Source organism: Balearica regulorum, chromosome 19, assembly GCF_011004875.1.
Source record: "Balearica regulorum gibbericeps isolate bBalReg1 chromosome 19, bBalReg1.pri, whole genome shotgun sequence".
Lineage (NCBI taxonomy): Eukaryota > Metazoa > Chordata > Aves > Gruiformes > Gruidae > Balearica > Balearica regulorum.
The window spans coordinates 12031352-12044388 of NC_046202.1; the positions used below are offsets into that span (position 1 = coordinate 12031352).

At 68.8% G+C, this 13037-nt stretch overlaps 1 protein-coding gene across 1 annotated transcript; it reads right to left on the reverse strand.

Annotated features, from left to right (window-relative positions):
• Nucleotides 1-2964: 2964 nt before the first annotated feature.
• LIMK1 (LIM domain kinase 1) lies at nucleotides 2965-12472 on the reverse strand. Its single transcript, XM_075771684.1, is given in 16 exon segments — nucleotides 2965-4203; nucleotides 4325-4533; nucleotides 4535-4638; nucleotides 4754-4910; nucleotides 5008-5073; nucleotides 5174-5233; nucleotides 5338-5469; nucleotides 5702-5788; nucleotides 5938-6121; nucleotides 6206-6390; nucleotides 6478-6583; nucleotides 7417-7608; nucleotides 7694-7803; nucleotides 8132-8270; nucleotides 10090-10186; nucleotides 12235-12472. Coding segments are annotated over 16 exon segments (2040 nt in total). The 5' UTR covers nucleotides 12293-12472; the 3' UTR covers nucleotides 2965-4049.
• Nucleotides 12473-13037: the final 565 nt, after the last annotated feature.

Sequence of the window (13037 nt, forward strand, 5' to 3'; positions counted from 1 at the left end):
CTGGAGCAACAGCCCTGCTTCCCACCCCCACATCCAGCACCCCCGTCCCATGTCCTGCCGAGAGAGGAAACTGAGGCAGGCGGGTACCGACCCACCAGCATCAGCCTCAGCACCCTGCGGGGGTTTCTGGGGTCTGGATTTGCCCCATGGAGCCACCAGGTCCTGGTGACCTGGTGACACGCGTGAGGTGGCTCCTGTCCCAGCCCAGGCTGCTGCAGGGGGAGGGGGGGACGGGGGCGGGGGGGGGACAGGGCTGTGACAGTGACACCTCTCTGCCCAAGTCACAGAAGGAGGGCTCCTGCCAAGTCCTCAGTCCTGAGCTGGAAGGACGGACACTGTGCCCAGGGGACGAAGGGTTGTTCTGGGGACGGTGCCATGACAGAGGCCCTGCAGAGCCTGGCACCAGGCGCAGGATGGTGGAGCAGGGACGTGTAGGACAGGAGGCATCTCCTGACATCTCTAGTTCTGCCGCCGGCTCAAAGCAGGGGTGGGCAGAGCCACAGAAATGCCGCTGGAAAGGGCTCTGGAGGTCCCCACTGCCACCACCCACTCGCCACCAGAAAATCCTCGTGTGGGTGAGCCTTCCTGCGGCCAGGGATGGGGACCTGTCCCCACGTCCCTATGGACTGGACACACTGGCTGGACCCCCATGACCCTGCTCCCCATGTCCCTGCGGTGCTGAGTGCCCCACTGGACCCCAGAAACCCTTCTCCAGCTTCCCACATCCCCGTGGAGCTGGGCACCCTGGTGGGATCCCAGCAGCCCTTCTCTCCAGCTCCAGCCGTGCCCGTGGAGCTGGGTGCCCCGACGGAGCCTAGCACCTCCTCTCTTTGCACATCTCCTCAAACCTCATGAGGTCCCTGCTGCCGGTCACCCCCCCTGCCCGCAGGCAGCCGCTGTGCCCCCGGGAGGGTCCTCCCAGGACGGTGCCCACCCTGCTGAGATGCTGGGGGAAGCCACGCTCGCCCTCCCACCTGGTCACCCGAACTTACCCAAGCAGAAGGTGATAAACCCAGTGGCTGATGGCTCGTCCCCATCATCGCAGCGGGACACGGAGCTCTCGGTCTGGGCCTCGTGCGGGATGCTGGGGGAGGCTCTGCTGAGCGGCGCTGCCTCGGCCACGTCCTTGCCGGAGCCACGGGTGCCTTTGGCCGCCACCAGCTCGGCGGCACTTGGCTGCTGGCCTGCCAGCAGGGACGTGGGAGGTGGGGACACCCGGCTCCCTGCCTGCAGCAAGGGCCACCACGCTGAGCTGGGACCAAGCCTGGGCAGAGCCCTGCCGGGGATGTCCCCGGGGACCACCTCGGAGGGGGACAGAGCGGGACCCCGGGGGGGACAGGGGGCATGGGGGCAGCTCTTGGTGGCCTGTGCCTTGGTCTGGGTGCCCTTGTCCCTCCTGGGAGGTGACGGCCGGGGCAGACAGCCAGGTGCTGGGACCGGGGGTGCTGAGCCCCTCACGCCGGCATCGGGCCAGGCCGGGGCGGGCTGCGGGGGCAAGGAGCCCTGCGAGGCTGCTGCCGGCGGGGGGGGGGGGCTGGGGGGTGGCCGGGTGCCGCACACGGCGGCGGCCAGATTTGGGCACAGGGTGCTGCACACCCTTCTGGGGGGGCCTCGGGTGGGTGACGGCCATGGTGTGGGGCCACCAGGGCTGTGCCGGGGCCGCCTCCCTGCCCGGTGAGGGGGGGCTCCCGGCCAGCGGCTCGGTCTGGGACAAGTCTCTGGTCACGGGGGTGACCGAGCTGCCACCGCTTCGGCCCTGTTGCGGCCGGCTCTCCCCCTGCCCGGCGCCCAGGGTCCCCTGCAGGGTCACCAGCAAGTGGCCCGATGGCACCGGCCGCATCAGGCACAGCCCGCTCCACAGCTCCATCCAGCTGGGCTCGGGACTGCGGGGGGAATGGGGGTCCTGCGGGGACGGGGGGCTCCCACCGCCAGGCTGGGGGTCGCCCGGGGTCCTGCTCTCCCATGGTGGCAGGGGGTTGAGGACCATGGTGTTGCCCAGGGGTGACGGCTGCAGTGGGTCCCCTGCGGCCCCGATGTTCCTGATGGTGTCTTCCTCTCGGAGCAAAGAACTGGCACGGTGTGATGTCACTAAGGGCGCCGTGATGGCACCATGATGCTGGCAGAGTGTTTGCTCCTGTCCCTTCACCAGGGTGATGTGGACAAGCAGATGAAGGAGCCACCATGGGGGGGACTGAGCTGCTGTCACCTCCCCAACCCCCCTGGTCCCTCCTGCGCTGAGGCCGAGCATCCCCGGAGCGACAAACCGTGAGGTCTTCCTGACAGAGGGGTCCCGCCTGGATCCCAGGACCCCTTCGGGCTGCGCTGTCTCCGTCCCTCCTTGCCAAGCTTCAGCACCCCTAGGGACATCCTTGGGGACATCTCCCGCTCCCTCCCTTGTCACCCCGCCATGAGCTCCGGGTTTTCTCTACCCAAAGCTGGACCCCTCTGAGGATGGGGATCCCGCCCCAGGGACCTTAATTTGGTTTAGGAAGGTGAAGAGGACAGAGGGACAGCATGGGACGGCCATGGGTCACCACTGCGTGGGGCAGGGGCCACCTCGCTGTCCCCTGGGGTTTCTTTTACATCAGAGGCAAAGCTGCTCCACGGCGCCCGCAGCGATGCGGCTCCAGAACCTGCCTGTCACTGCTGTGGGCTCTGCCATCGCGCGGGGGGACAGTGGGCAGGGAGGGGACACCAGGCTTGGGGGTCCTGGGGGCCAGCCGGGCGGTGCGGGCAGGGATGGCGTCAGCCCCAGGGCTGGGGGGGACCCACGATGGGGTTGGAACAGCACCAAGGGGGACAACAGTGCTGCCACCCGCCACGGGGGTGACTGAGCCTGGGGGATGCCACCGAGTCTGGCATGGCCGCACCACCCCGAGCGGAGAGTCCAGCCCCTCCTGCCTCAGTTTCCCCAAGAGCTCCCAGCCCCCCCAGGGGAGGCGAGCAACTCCCAAGCAGGCCGGGCAGCGAGCAGGGAAGGATTTATTGACTCACGGCTCGGGGTACATCACAGTTTGAGCTCCCTTCCCGCCTCCGGAGAGGACGTCGCCTTGGACTTCCCGGGCAAAAGTGCGCGGAGAGGCTTCACAGTTTCATCCCTTCAGGAAAGCAGAACCGAGGCAGTGACAAATGGCAAACGCTACGTCGTATGAAAAAATAATACAAACTCTTCTCTTTAAATATCTTACAGAAAAATGAACCTGAATAAAGAGCATGAAAAGCACCGCACGGCGCAACTTCCCCCACACCCCAAAACCACCCCAGGTCAAGGGGACCAAGATGAGCCACATCCCCGCATCCCTCTGGACCACCCGGCGCTGTCCCCAGGGATGCGCGGTCACGGATTAGCACGGGCAGCAGGGACGCGGGGGCAGCGGGGATCGCTACGTGCCTGTCCCCACGCCACGGGGGTGTCCCCCCTCCGTGGACTCCTCGCTCGGCCGGGGGTGCTGGCAGCCCCCCAAGCCCAGGGTGCCAGCAGAAGCAGCGTGAGAGGGGCCGGCCGAGGATGAGGGTGTTGCTACGAGGCTGCCCCAGGACCCACGCTGCCCCAGGGGGGCCGGGGGCCGTGTACCCCCCCAAAGGGAAGGGGGGTCCCTCCTGTGTCGCAGTGCAAGTTCACAGAAAGCCAAGGCACCGCCGCGAGGCCGCGGCTCTGTATGGGGGAGCCCACGGGGCTCGTGGGGGTGCAGCGGCCGCGCAGCTCCCGGGCGTGCAAAGGCGAAGCGAGCCGGGGCAGGGGGGGACACGGGGACAGTCCCCGCGGTGCGGCCGGCCGGGCTTGTCCTGGGGGTAATAGCTACGGCGTGGGGGGGGGACGCAGGGGCTGTGCAGCCCCGGGGAGAGCCAGCTCCCAGGGACGGTGCGGGCAGCGGTGCGGGCAGCAGCACAGGCAGCCCGTGCAGAGGAGCCGGGGTGGGGGGCTCGTCCGGGGAGCCCCAGGGATCCAGCCCCGGGGGTGGTGGCAGCTGGAGGAGACGCTGGCGGCGGGTGCAGCTCCTTCTTCCGCAGCTTCAGAGGGGGTGCAGGTGGGGTGGGGGGGGGGGGGTCTATCGGGGGGGTGCGGGCAGCCCGCCCTCGCCCCGTCGGTGCGTCTCCCCAAAGGCTCGGTCCAGCTGCTCCAGCTGGGAGCTCAGCGGCAGGTGGATCTCCAGGTGCATGCGGAGGGTTTCCAGCCACTGCTCCAGCTTGCTGAAGGATGGCCTGAGCGAGAAGGAGGGGGGGGACATGGTGGGGGACACGTGGCAGCTCTGCTGGCCCGTCCCCCTGTCCCCACAGCAGGCCCCCCCAGCCCCCCCCCGGGGGACGCGTCCCAACCGCTCACCGCTTCTCGGGGTCCAGGTCGCAGCAGCAGACGGCGATGGGGAAGAAGCTGGGGGGGCAGGCGGGGGGGCAGTAGCGGTCCAGGAAGCCCCTGACGTTGAGGCCGAAGTCGGTGGTGCGGGGCAGGTAGTCGGGGTCAGCGCTCACCCGGCCAATGATCTGGGGGAGGGCAGGAGGGGGGAGTGGGCTCAGCCCCGAGGGGGGACCCCAAACACAATGAGGACCCCCAGCCCAAGGGGGGGACCCCAATGGTACTTGCCTCGCACAGGACAATGCCGAAGGAGAAGATGTCCACCTTCTCATCGTAGCTCCTTCCTGCGGGGACAGGTGGGTCAGGCCATGCCACACGTCGTGTCCCACCAAGTGTCCCCTGCTTGGGGACAGAGTCCTGGCTGGCCACGTGCCCCCCCGGCACCGCGGCCAGGCTCACCATTGATCATCTCGGGGGCCATCCAGTACGGGTTCCCCACCACCGTGTACCGCTTCTTGCGATCCGGTTTCTTCAGGTTCTTGAGATGTTCGGGCTGGTTCTTCTCGTCCACCATCAGCCGCGCCAGCCCAAAATCAGCCACCACCACACTCTTGTTCTGGGTGGGTGGAGAGGGGTGAGGCATGGGGGGAGCCGCGCAGGGGCCCGAGACCCCCACCCAGCCGGGGGGAGGACACCACCGAGATGGGACTCACCTCCCGCACAAGGCAGTTGTGAGAGTTGAGGTCACGGTGGATGATGTTCATGGAGTGGAGGTAGGCCTGGGGGAAGGATGGGATGAAAGCGAGGAGCACCCCCTCCCCACGGTTCCCCCACCCATCAGCACCCATCCCACCCACCCGCTCCCCCAGTGGCACCCACCATGCCGGCGGCGATGTCCTTGGCGAAGCTGACCCGCTGGCTCCAGGGGTACTGGCTGTCCTGGGGGCAGGAGGATGGATTTGCCAGAGAAGAGAGGAGAGGGGTCCCCAGCCCCACTGAGGCTGTGGGGTGGTGGGGGGCTGAGCTGTCCCCCCCGTGCTCACCATGCTCTTGATGAGGCCCCTCAAGGTGCCCCCCTTGATGTACTCGGTGATGAAGTTGAGCCTCTTCTCCTTGTACAGCACCCCGATGAACTTCAGCACGTTGGGGTGCTCCAGGCAGCGCATCACCTTCACCTGCAGGACCCCCCCACGCCGGTGACACCCCGAGGCACTCGGCACCCACCCGGACAGACCCACTGCTCACGTGTTCCCCGTTAAACGGGCAGGGCTGCCTGTACCCCACGGTGCCTGGCCACCCCCACGCCAGGGGTCATGCTCAGCACCCAATGTCAGGGTGGGGGTCCAGACAGCCCCATCCCTCGTGTGTCACCCCAAATCAGGGGGATTAAAGAAAGGGGATGCTCACCTCTTTCAGGAAGGTCCTCTGCGTCTCCTCATCAAAGCGGATCAGCTCCTTCATGACCATCACTTCGCCCGTCTCCCGATGCGTCACCTGGCAGGGAGCGCAGGGGATGAGCCACCAGCTCCCCGCTGCTACCCCCACCTCTGGGACACCCCAGGGGAGATGACACCCCCCTCCTCCCTCCATCCCGGGGAGCTGAGACCCTCATGCCCATGACACTTGTGACCACCCAGCCCCACCTTGATGGCCTGGCCGAAGCAGCCCTTGCCCAGCACCTCGCCGTGGATCAGGTCGGAGGGGCGGAAGATGCGATGGGCGCGGGAGACGACGCGCAACGACTCGGAGCGGCCGATGTCCTTGCGCTGGGATGCGGGCGAGCCCACCGAGCCGGAGCCCGGAGACTTGTCTGTGCTGCAGCTCCTCCTGCGGGATGGACGGACAGATGGACAGAGGGTCAACCCCAAGGAGAGACCCCAAGAGGGGAGGCGGGCGAGCCGGGGGCCTTACATGACGGTCCGCTGGCGCATGGCGCCGGGGTCCCCGCAGGGTGGGGGGGCCGGGGAGCGCAGGGGGCTGCACGAGGCGGGCAGGGGGCTGCAGGCAAGCCCCGACTCGCGGGCAAGGGGCTCGTGGGGGTCGTGCTCAATGGTCAGCTGGAGCAGGCGGCTGGTCTCCTGGATCAGCAGGTCGATCTGGGGGCAGAAAAGGATGGCAGGGGTGGTTTGGGGGCATCCCCAGGAGGGGGGCCGGTGGCGGGGACACCCCGGGGGGGAGCGTACCTCGTCCAGGGGGACGTGGCCGATGGGGGTGCCATTGATCTCCAGGATGCGGTCGCCCACGTGGATGGAGTTCTTCATGTCAGGGCTGATGCAGTCTGGATCCACCCTGCAGGGCCAGCAGGCAGCGGGGTCAATTCCCCGGCCCCGACACCGTCAGGAGTGGGGATGTGCTGGGGCACTGCCCACGAGCCACCCCAGCCAATGGGGACAGGCTGTCGTGTCCCCTGTGAGTCACCTCTGCCAGATGGGGACATGCTGTCACGGTACCCACGAGTCACCCCTGCGAGAGGGCGACGTGCAGGCGACCTGCCCACGAGCCACCCCTGCCAGACAGAGACCCGCAGGCACGCTGCCCACGGGTCACCCCTACCAGATGGGGACACAGGACCTCTGCCCACGAGCCACCCTTGCTTGATGGGGCCAGGCTGTCACGGTACCCATGAGTCACCCCTCCGGGATGGGGACACGCAGTCACGGTACCCACAAGTCACCCCTGCTACTTGGGGACACGCAGGCATGCAGCCCACAGGTGACCCCTACCAGATGGGGACACGCAGGCATGTTGCCCACGAGTCACTCCTCCTGGATGGGGATGTGCTGGCACGGTACCCACGAGCCATCCCAAGCATACGAGGACATGCCAGCCCAGCACCCACAGCCCACCCCAATGGATGGGGCGATGGCAGCATGTCACCCCCAAGCCACCCTGATGGCCGGGGACACCCCTGATGCCACCACGGACCCCACAAACCACCCTAGCAGTTGGGCACACGCCACCACGGTCCCCTCTGGCCACCCCCAGCCGATGGGGACACACCAGCCCCATCCCTCACCCTCCCACCCCAAAAGGTCTCTGCGGGGTGGATCCCACCAGCAGAAGGGACGTGGGATGCCCCCAGCCCCGGGGAGGGGACAGTGGCAGAGGGGACACAGACGCACTCTCGGACGCGGACAGTGCGGGGGTGCTCAGTGCCGCAGCCCTGGTCGATGGAGACGGAGAAGCCGCGTTTGCCGTCGGAGCAGGCGGGGATGGAGACGAGCGTGACGGTGTGCGGGATGCGGGAAGCCGGCGAATCCGGCAGGATCTGCTCGATGACGGGCGTCACCACCATCTGGTAATAGCAGTGCCCGCTGCGGGGCCGAGAGGGGGACGGTGGGTGGGGGGGAAACACGTCCCCTGGCACACCCCCCCCCCCGCCCCCGGGCTGGGACATACCAGTAGAGCTTGGAGCGCTCCACCAGCGCGTAGGTGTCCCCGTCCCCGATGAACGTGCGGCAGTTGAGGCAGCTGAAGCACTCGGGGTGGTACTTCTGCTCCCCGGCCACCTGCGGGCAGATACCATCAGCCCTGGGGACCTGGGCATCTGGGACACCGAGTGTGGGTGGTGCTGGGAGCACCCATGGGTGCACCAGGGCTAAGGGAAGGGCAGGCTGAGCCGTGGAGTGGCGGGGACAGCCGTGCCACCAGGCTGGGGCTGGCTGCTGGGACGTCTCCCCACCGCCCCGAGCCCCCCCCCCCCGCACCCCAACGTGGGGACACCTCAGCCACCCCCAGAGTCCTGTCTGCACCCCCTCCCCACCTCGCCCCCTTGCCAGGGAGCTCAGCCGTGGGTCAGGGCTCCTTGCCCCCCACCGGGGCCCCCCCGGCGCTCACCATGACCAGCCCCTTGGTGATCTGCTCGGAGCAGCCGTGGCAGAGCTCCCCGAAGCGCGCCCAGTAATCCTTCTTGCAGTACAGGCGCCCATCCTTCTCGTAGTACTGGTGGGACAGCGAGGCTCCGCACTCGCAGCACCTGTAGCAAGGAGACGGGGACCCCCTTGTCACCCCATCCCCATCGCCACCCCGGGGAGAACCAGTGCCCGTGCACCCCACGGTCTCTGCGCGAGATCCTTCCCCTGTTTCCTACCCTGCTGCAGGGCCACCGCATCCGTGTGTCACCGTCCCCAGGGTGGCAGCAGGCGGCTCCGGGGGTGCCAGCACAGGCGGGTGGTGCGGGGACGTGCGGGGACCCCGGGGGGGGGGGGATGGGGACAGGGTGGGGGACACAAGGCAGGGCAGGCATGGGGAGGGAGGTGCCAGCCTGGTCACGGACACACAGAGGGACGTGCCACCCTGGTCACGGAGGTGCCAGCCTTGGGGCGCAACGCCCTGGGTGCTGCGGGGGGCGATGGGGGTGCAGGGAAGGTGGGGCGCAGGGGGCTGGGGGGGGGGTGCAGGGGGCTGTGCAATGGGAAGGTGCGCCCAGGGGTGCAGAGGGAGCTGTGAGTTTTGGGGGGTGCAGGGGCAGGGGTGCCGTGCAATGGGGTGCTGCAGCAGGGGGGCGCAGGGGGGTGCAGGGGTGCTATAGGGGATTTGCTGTAGGGGGTGCAGGGGGGTGCAGGGGATGCTATAGGGGGTTGCTGTATGGGGGGGGTGCACAGGGACTGCCGCAGTCCCCCCCGCCCCCCCTCCAGCGCCTCAGCCAGGGACGGGCGCCACGCGCGGGTGGAATACGAAAGAGGCGTGATGTCACGGCGTGGAATTTCCCCACCCCATGACGTCACCGCGCGAGGACTCCACCGCCCCATTGCGCAGCCCGAAGCCTCCCCTGGGCCTGGGGGGTGTGGGGGGGGCGGTGGCCAAGGGGGGGGGGGGGCTGCGCGGCCCCGCCCCCTTAACCCCTGCGCTGCCGCCGCCGCCCCACGGGGCAGCCGCATCCCTCCGCCTCCCACGCGTGACCGGGCTGAGGGCCACGCTCCCTTCCACGGCTGCAAGCGGGGAAAGGGCGGGGGAGAAGAGCAGAAGGAGCGGGAGGAGGAGGAGGAGGAGGAGGAGGAGGAGGAGGAGGAGGAAGGCTTCTGCACCCAGCCCGGAGCTGCCGGAAGCCGGTCTCCCGTGGGGGGGCCGGATCCAGCTGTGGCCCCCACAGAGGTTTCGCCGGGGCTGATGGCCGGGGAGGGGGGCGGGGAGCCGAGCATGGGGGGGGGGGGACAGGCAGAGCAGCCCGGGGGTCCGGGGGGGTGCAGAGTCCGGCCCAACCCACTCCCACTCACTTGGCTCCAGCGCTCAGGACGCGGCTCTTCCTCAGCACCGCCACCAGCATCCTCCACGGGACGGGGGGGAACCGCCCTGGTGCCCTGCCGCGCTCGGCACCCCCGGCCCCACGGGGACCCCCGCCACGTCCCCGCCACCCCCTGCGTCCCCCAACCCGAGACCTTCCTCCTCCTCGGTGGCTCCCACCGCTCGAGCTGCCGGGAGGGCACGAGTGAAAGAGGAAACAGGGAGGGAGGGGGCCGGGTGACATCAGCCCCACGCACCCCCCCCGTCACTGGGTCACTGGGAGGGAAGGGACAGCGCAGGGGGACAGCGTCGTGCGAGCAGCAGAGCCCTCTGCCAGGCTTGGCATCACGCAGGGAGCCCTGCCTGCACTGCCCCGCTGCCTGCACTGCCCCGCTGCCTGCACTGCCCCGCTGCCTGCACTGCCGGAGGACACGCAGCCATCGGGGTGCGTGCGATGGCCCCACACGAGTCCGTGGCACGGCCGGAGCAGGGGCGGGGGGAATCTGCGGTCCCTGTCCCTGCGGAGCATCCTGTGTCCCCGAGGCCATCCCGGCTGGACCGCGGGCTCCTACCGGAAGCAGTCGGCGTGCCAGTCGGCGTTCAGCGCCTGCAGGTACTGCCCATCGTAGATGCCCTGCCCGCAGCTCGCACACACCGGCAGGTCGGTCCCTGGATGGAGGTGGGGGGACACGAGGGGGACAGGGCTGTCACCCTGCCAGCAGCACCCAGGTACATCCAGGATTAGGTCCCTCTCCCCAGGGGGAGGAATATGCACCCACCCCCCCACCACCACCCGTCATCCCGTAACAGGGACAAGGTCGTGGCACTGATGTCCCCGGGGGTGGGGACAGGGCAGGGCATCAGCGAGGTGGTGCCACCTCCAGAGCCCCCGTCCCCTGGGGACGCTGCTGTGGGTGCCCGCATCACCGGGGGTGCTGGGTGCCCACAGGGGCGCATATGGGGTGCAGAGGTTGCTGGGGGGCACAGGGGGTGGCGTTGGGGACCCAGGGGTGTCCCACGGAGGTGCTGGAGGGGATGCAGGGCTCGGCCAGCACAGGGGTGGGGGGTGGTGGGGACACAGCAGGGTGCTGAGCGGCAGGACAGATGTTGGGGGGGCACAGAGATGCTGGGGATGGAGGGGTGCCTGGGTGCTCGCAGCTGGGTGTGCAGGAGGGGCAGGATGGGGGACACCCACTGGTGTGTGGGGGATGATGGGGTGCAGGACGGGGGTAGGGAGGGATGGGATGCAGGGGTGCAGGATGGAGACAGAGGGTGCAAGGGGGGTGAAGTGGTGCAGGATGGGTGCAGGGAGGGACACAGGGGTGCAGGATGGGTGCAGGGGGGTAAAGGATGGGTACACAGAGTGCAGGGGTATGAAGGGGTGCAGGATGGGGGCAGAGGGTGAAGGGGGGATGCAGGGGGGGATGAAGGATGGTATGGGGGATACGAGGGGGAGCAGGATGGAAGGGATGTAAAGGAGGGATCCAATGGGACATAAAGTGCATGGAGGGAAACAGAGGGGTGCAGGACGGGTGCTGGGGGATGCAGGGTGCATGGGGTCACACAGAGGGGTGCAGGATGGGTGCAAGGACACAAGGTGCTGGGGGATGCAGCATGGATGTGGTGCAGGAGCAGTGCAGGGACACAGGGGGGTGCGGGATGGGTGCTGGATGGGGGACTGCAGGATGGAAAGGGGTGCCAGGGCACACAGGGGGTGAAGCGGGGCAATATGGGGGTCCAGGGAAGGAGACAGAAGGGATAGGGGTTATGGGGGGATATCGGGGTGCAGGGAGGGAGCTGCAGGGTGTTTATGGGGTGCAGGCCGCGGTGCAGGCTGGAGGGGGATGTGGGGGTGCAGGGGGTGGGGATGCAGAAGGGGTGCAGGCAGGATGGGGTGCCATAGGGGAACACGGGGTATGCAGGGGGAGATGTGGGAACGTGGGGGTGCAGGGAGGGTGCAGATAGGGATGCGGGCTGGATGGGGGTGCAGGGGGGGATGCAGGCTGGAGAGCAGTGCAGGGAGGGATGTAGGGGGGGATGCAGGCTGGATATGGGGTGCAGGGGGAGATGTGGGGGTGCAGGAGGGATGCAGGGGCTGATGTGGGCTAGATGAGGGGTGCAGGGGGTAATGTGGGGGTGCATGGGGGCTGCAGGCTGAAAGGGGGGTGCACAGAGGGATTTGGAGATGGACCTTGTGGATGTGGGGGGCTGCAGGCTGGAAGGGGGGTGCAGTTGGGGGCTGCAGGGGTGCACGGGGTGATGCAGGCTGGATGGGGAATGCAGGGGGCAGATGCAGGCTGAACAGGGGGTGCAAGGGGAGATGTGGGGGCACAAGGGGGATGCAGGCTAGAGGAGGGGTGCAGTGGGGATGCAGGGGGTGATGTGGGCTGGATGAGAGGTGCAGGGTGTGATTTGTGGGGGCAGGGGTAGATGCTGGCTGGATGGGGAGCATAGGGAGGATGGAAGCTGGATGAGGGGGTGCAGGGGGGGATGTGGGGAGGACGTAGTCTGGACGGTGGGTGCAGGGAGGACGTAAGGATGCAAGGGGGGACGCGAGGGTGCGGAGAGGATGCGGGGAGGCCGCAGGCTGGCTGAGGGGTGAGGGTGAGCCGGGGGGGGGGGTGGGGGGTCGCGGGGCCCCAGTGGCGGCGGAAGCGCTGAGTCAGGCGGGGGTGGGAGGGGGCGGCCCGGGGGCGGGGGGGGGGGGGGTCACGCACCTTCGTCCTCTCCCATAGGCTCGTCCCTCCAGGTGCAGCACAGCAGCATCAACCTCATGCAGCCGCACCGCCCGGCGCCGCGCCAGGCCCGGCCCTGCCCTGCCCTGCCCCCGGCCCGGCCCTGCCCTCTCCCCGGCCCCGGCCCCGGCCCCGGCCCCGGCCCTGCCGCTGCGGCTCCGGCGGGGATGGCCGGGCGGGGATGGCCGGGCGGGAGCACGGCGCCGGCGCGGCCGCCGGGGGGGGGCGGGGCCGGAGAGAATGGAGGCGTGGCCTGGGGTGGGCGTGGTCGGGAGGGGCGGGGCGGGGCTCGGGGTGAATGAGGGCGGGGCCGGGGTAAGGGGGGCGCGCGGGGCTACGGGGGCACGTGGGGCGCTGGGGCTGTCACGGTGGGACGGGGCACGGGTGTCCCCAACATCTGACATCCCCCCGGCTGTCAGTGAGGGAGTGAAGGGTGTCCCCAACATCCGACATCCCCCCCGGCTGTCACGGTGGGACGGGGCACGGGTGTCCCCAACATCCGACATCCCCCCCGCTGTCAGCGTGGGACGGGACATGGATGTTCTCTTGGGTTCTTGGGCTGTTCACCATGGGGCAGGACATGGACATCCCCATCTATCCCAGGCTGTCACCGTAGGCAGGGCATGAGCGTTTCCGTCATCCCCTGAGCTGCCACCACGGGGCACAACATGGGTATCCCTCTCATCCCCCAGGCTGTCACCATGGGGCAGGGCACGGCTGTCCCTTTGGGTCCCTGGGCTGTCACTGCGGGACAGGGCATGGACATCCCCATCACCCCTTGGTCT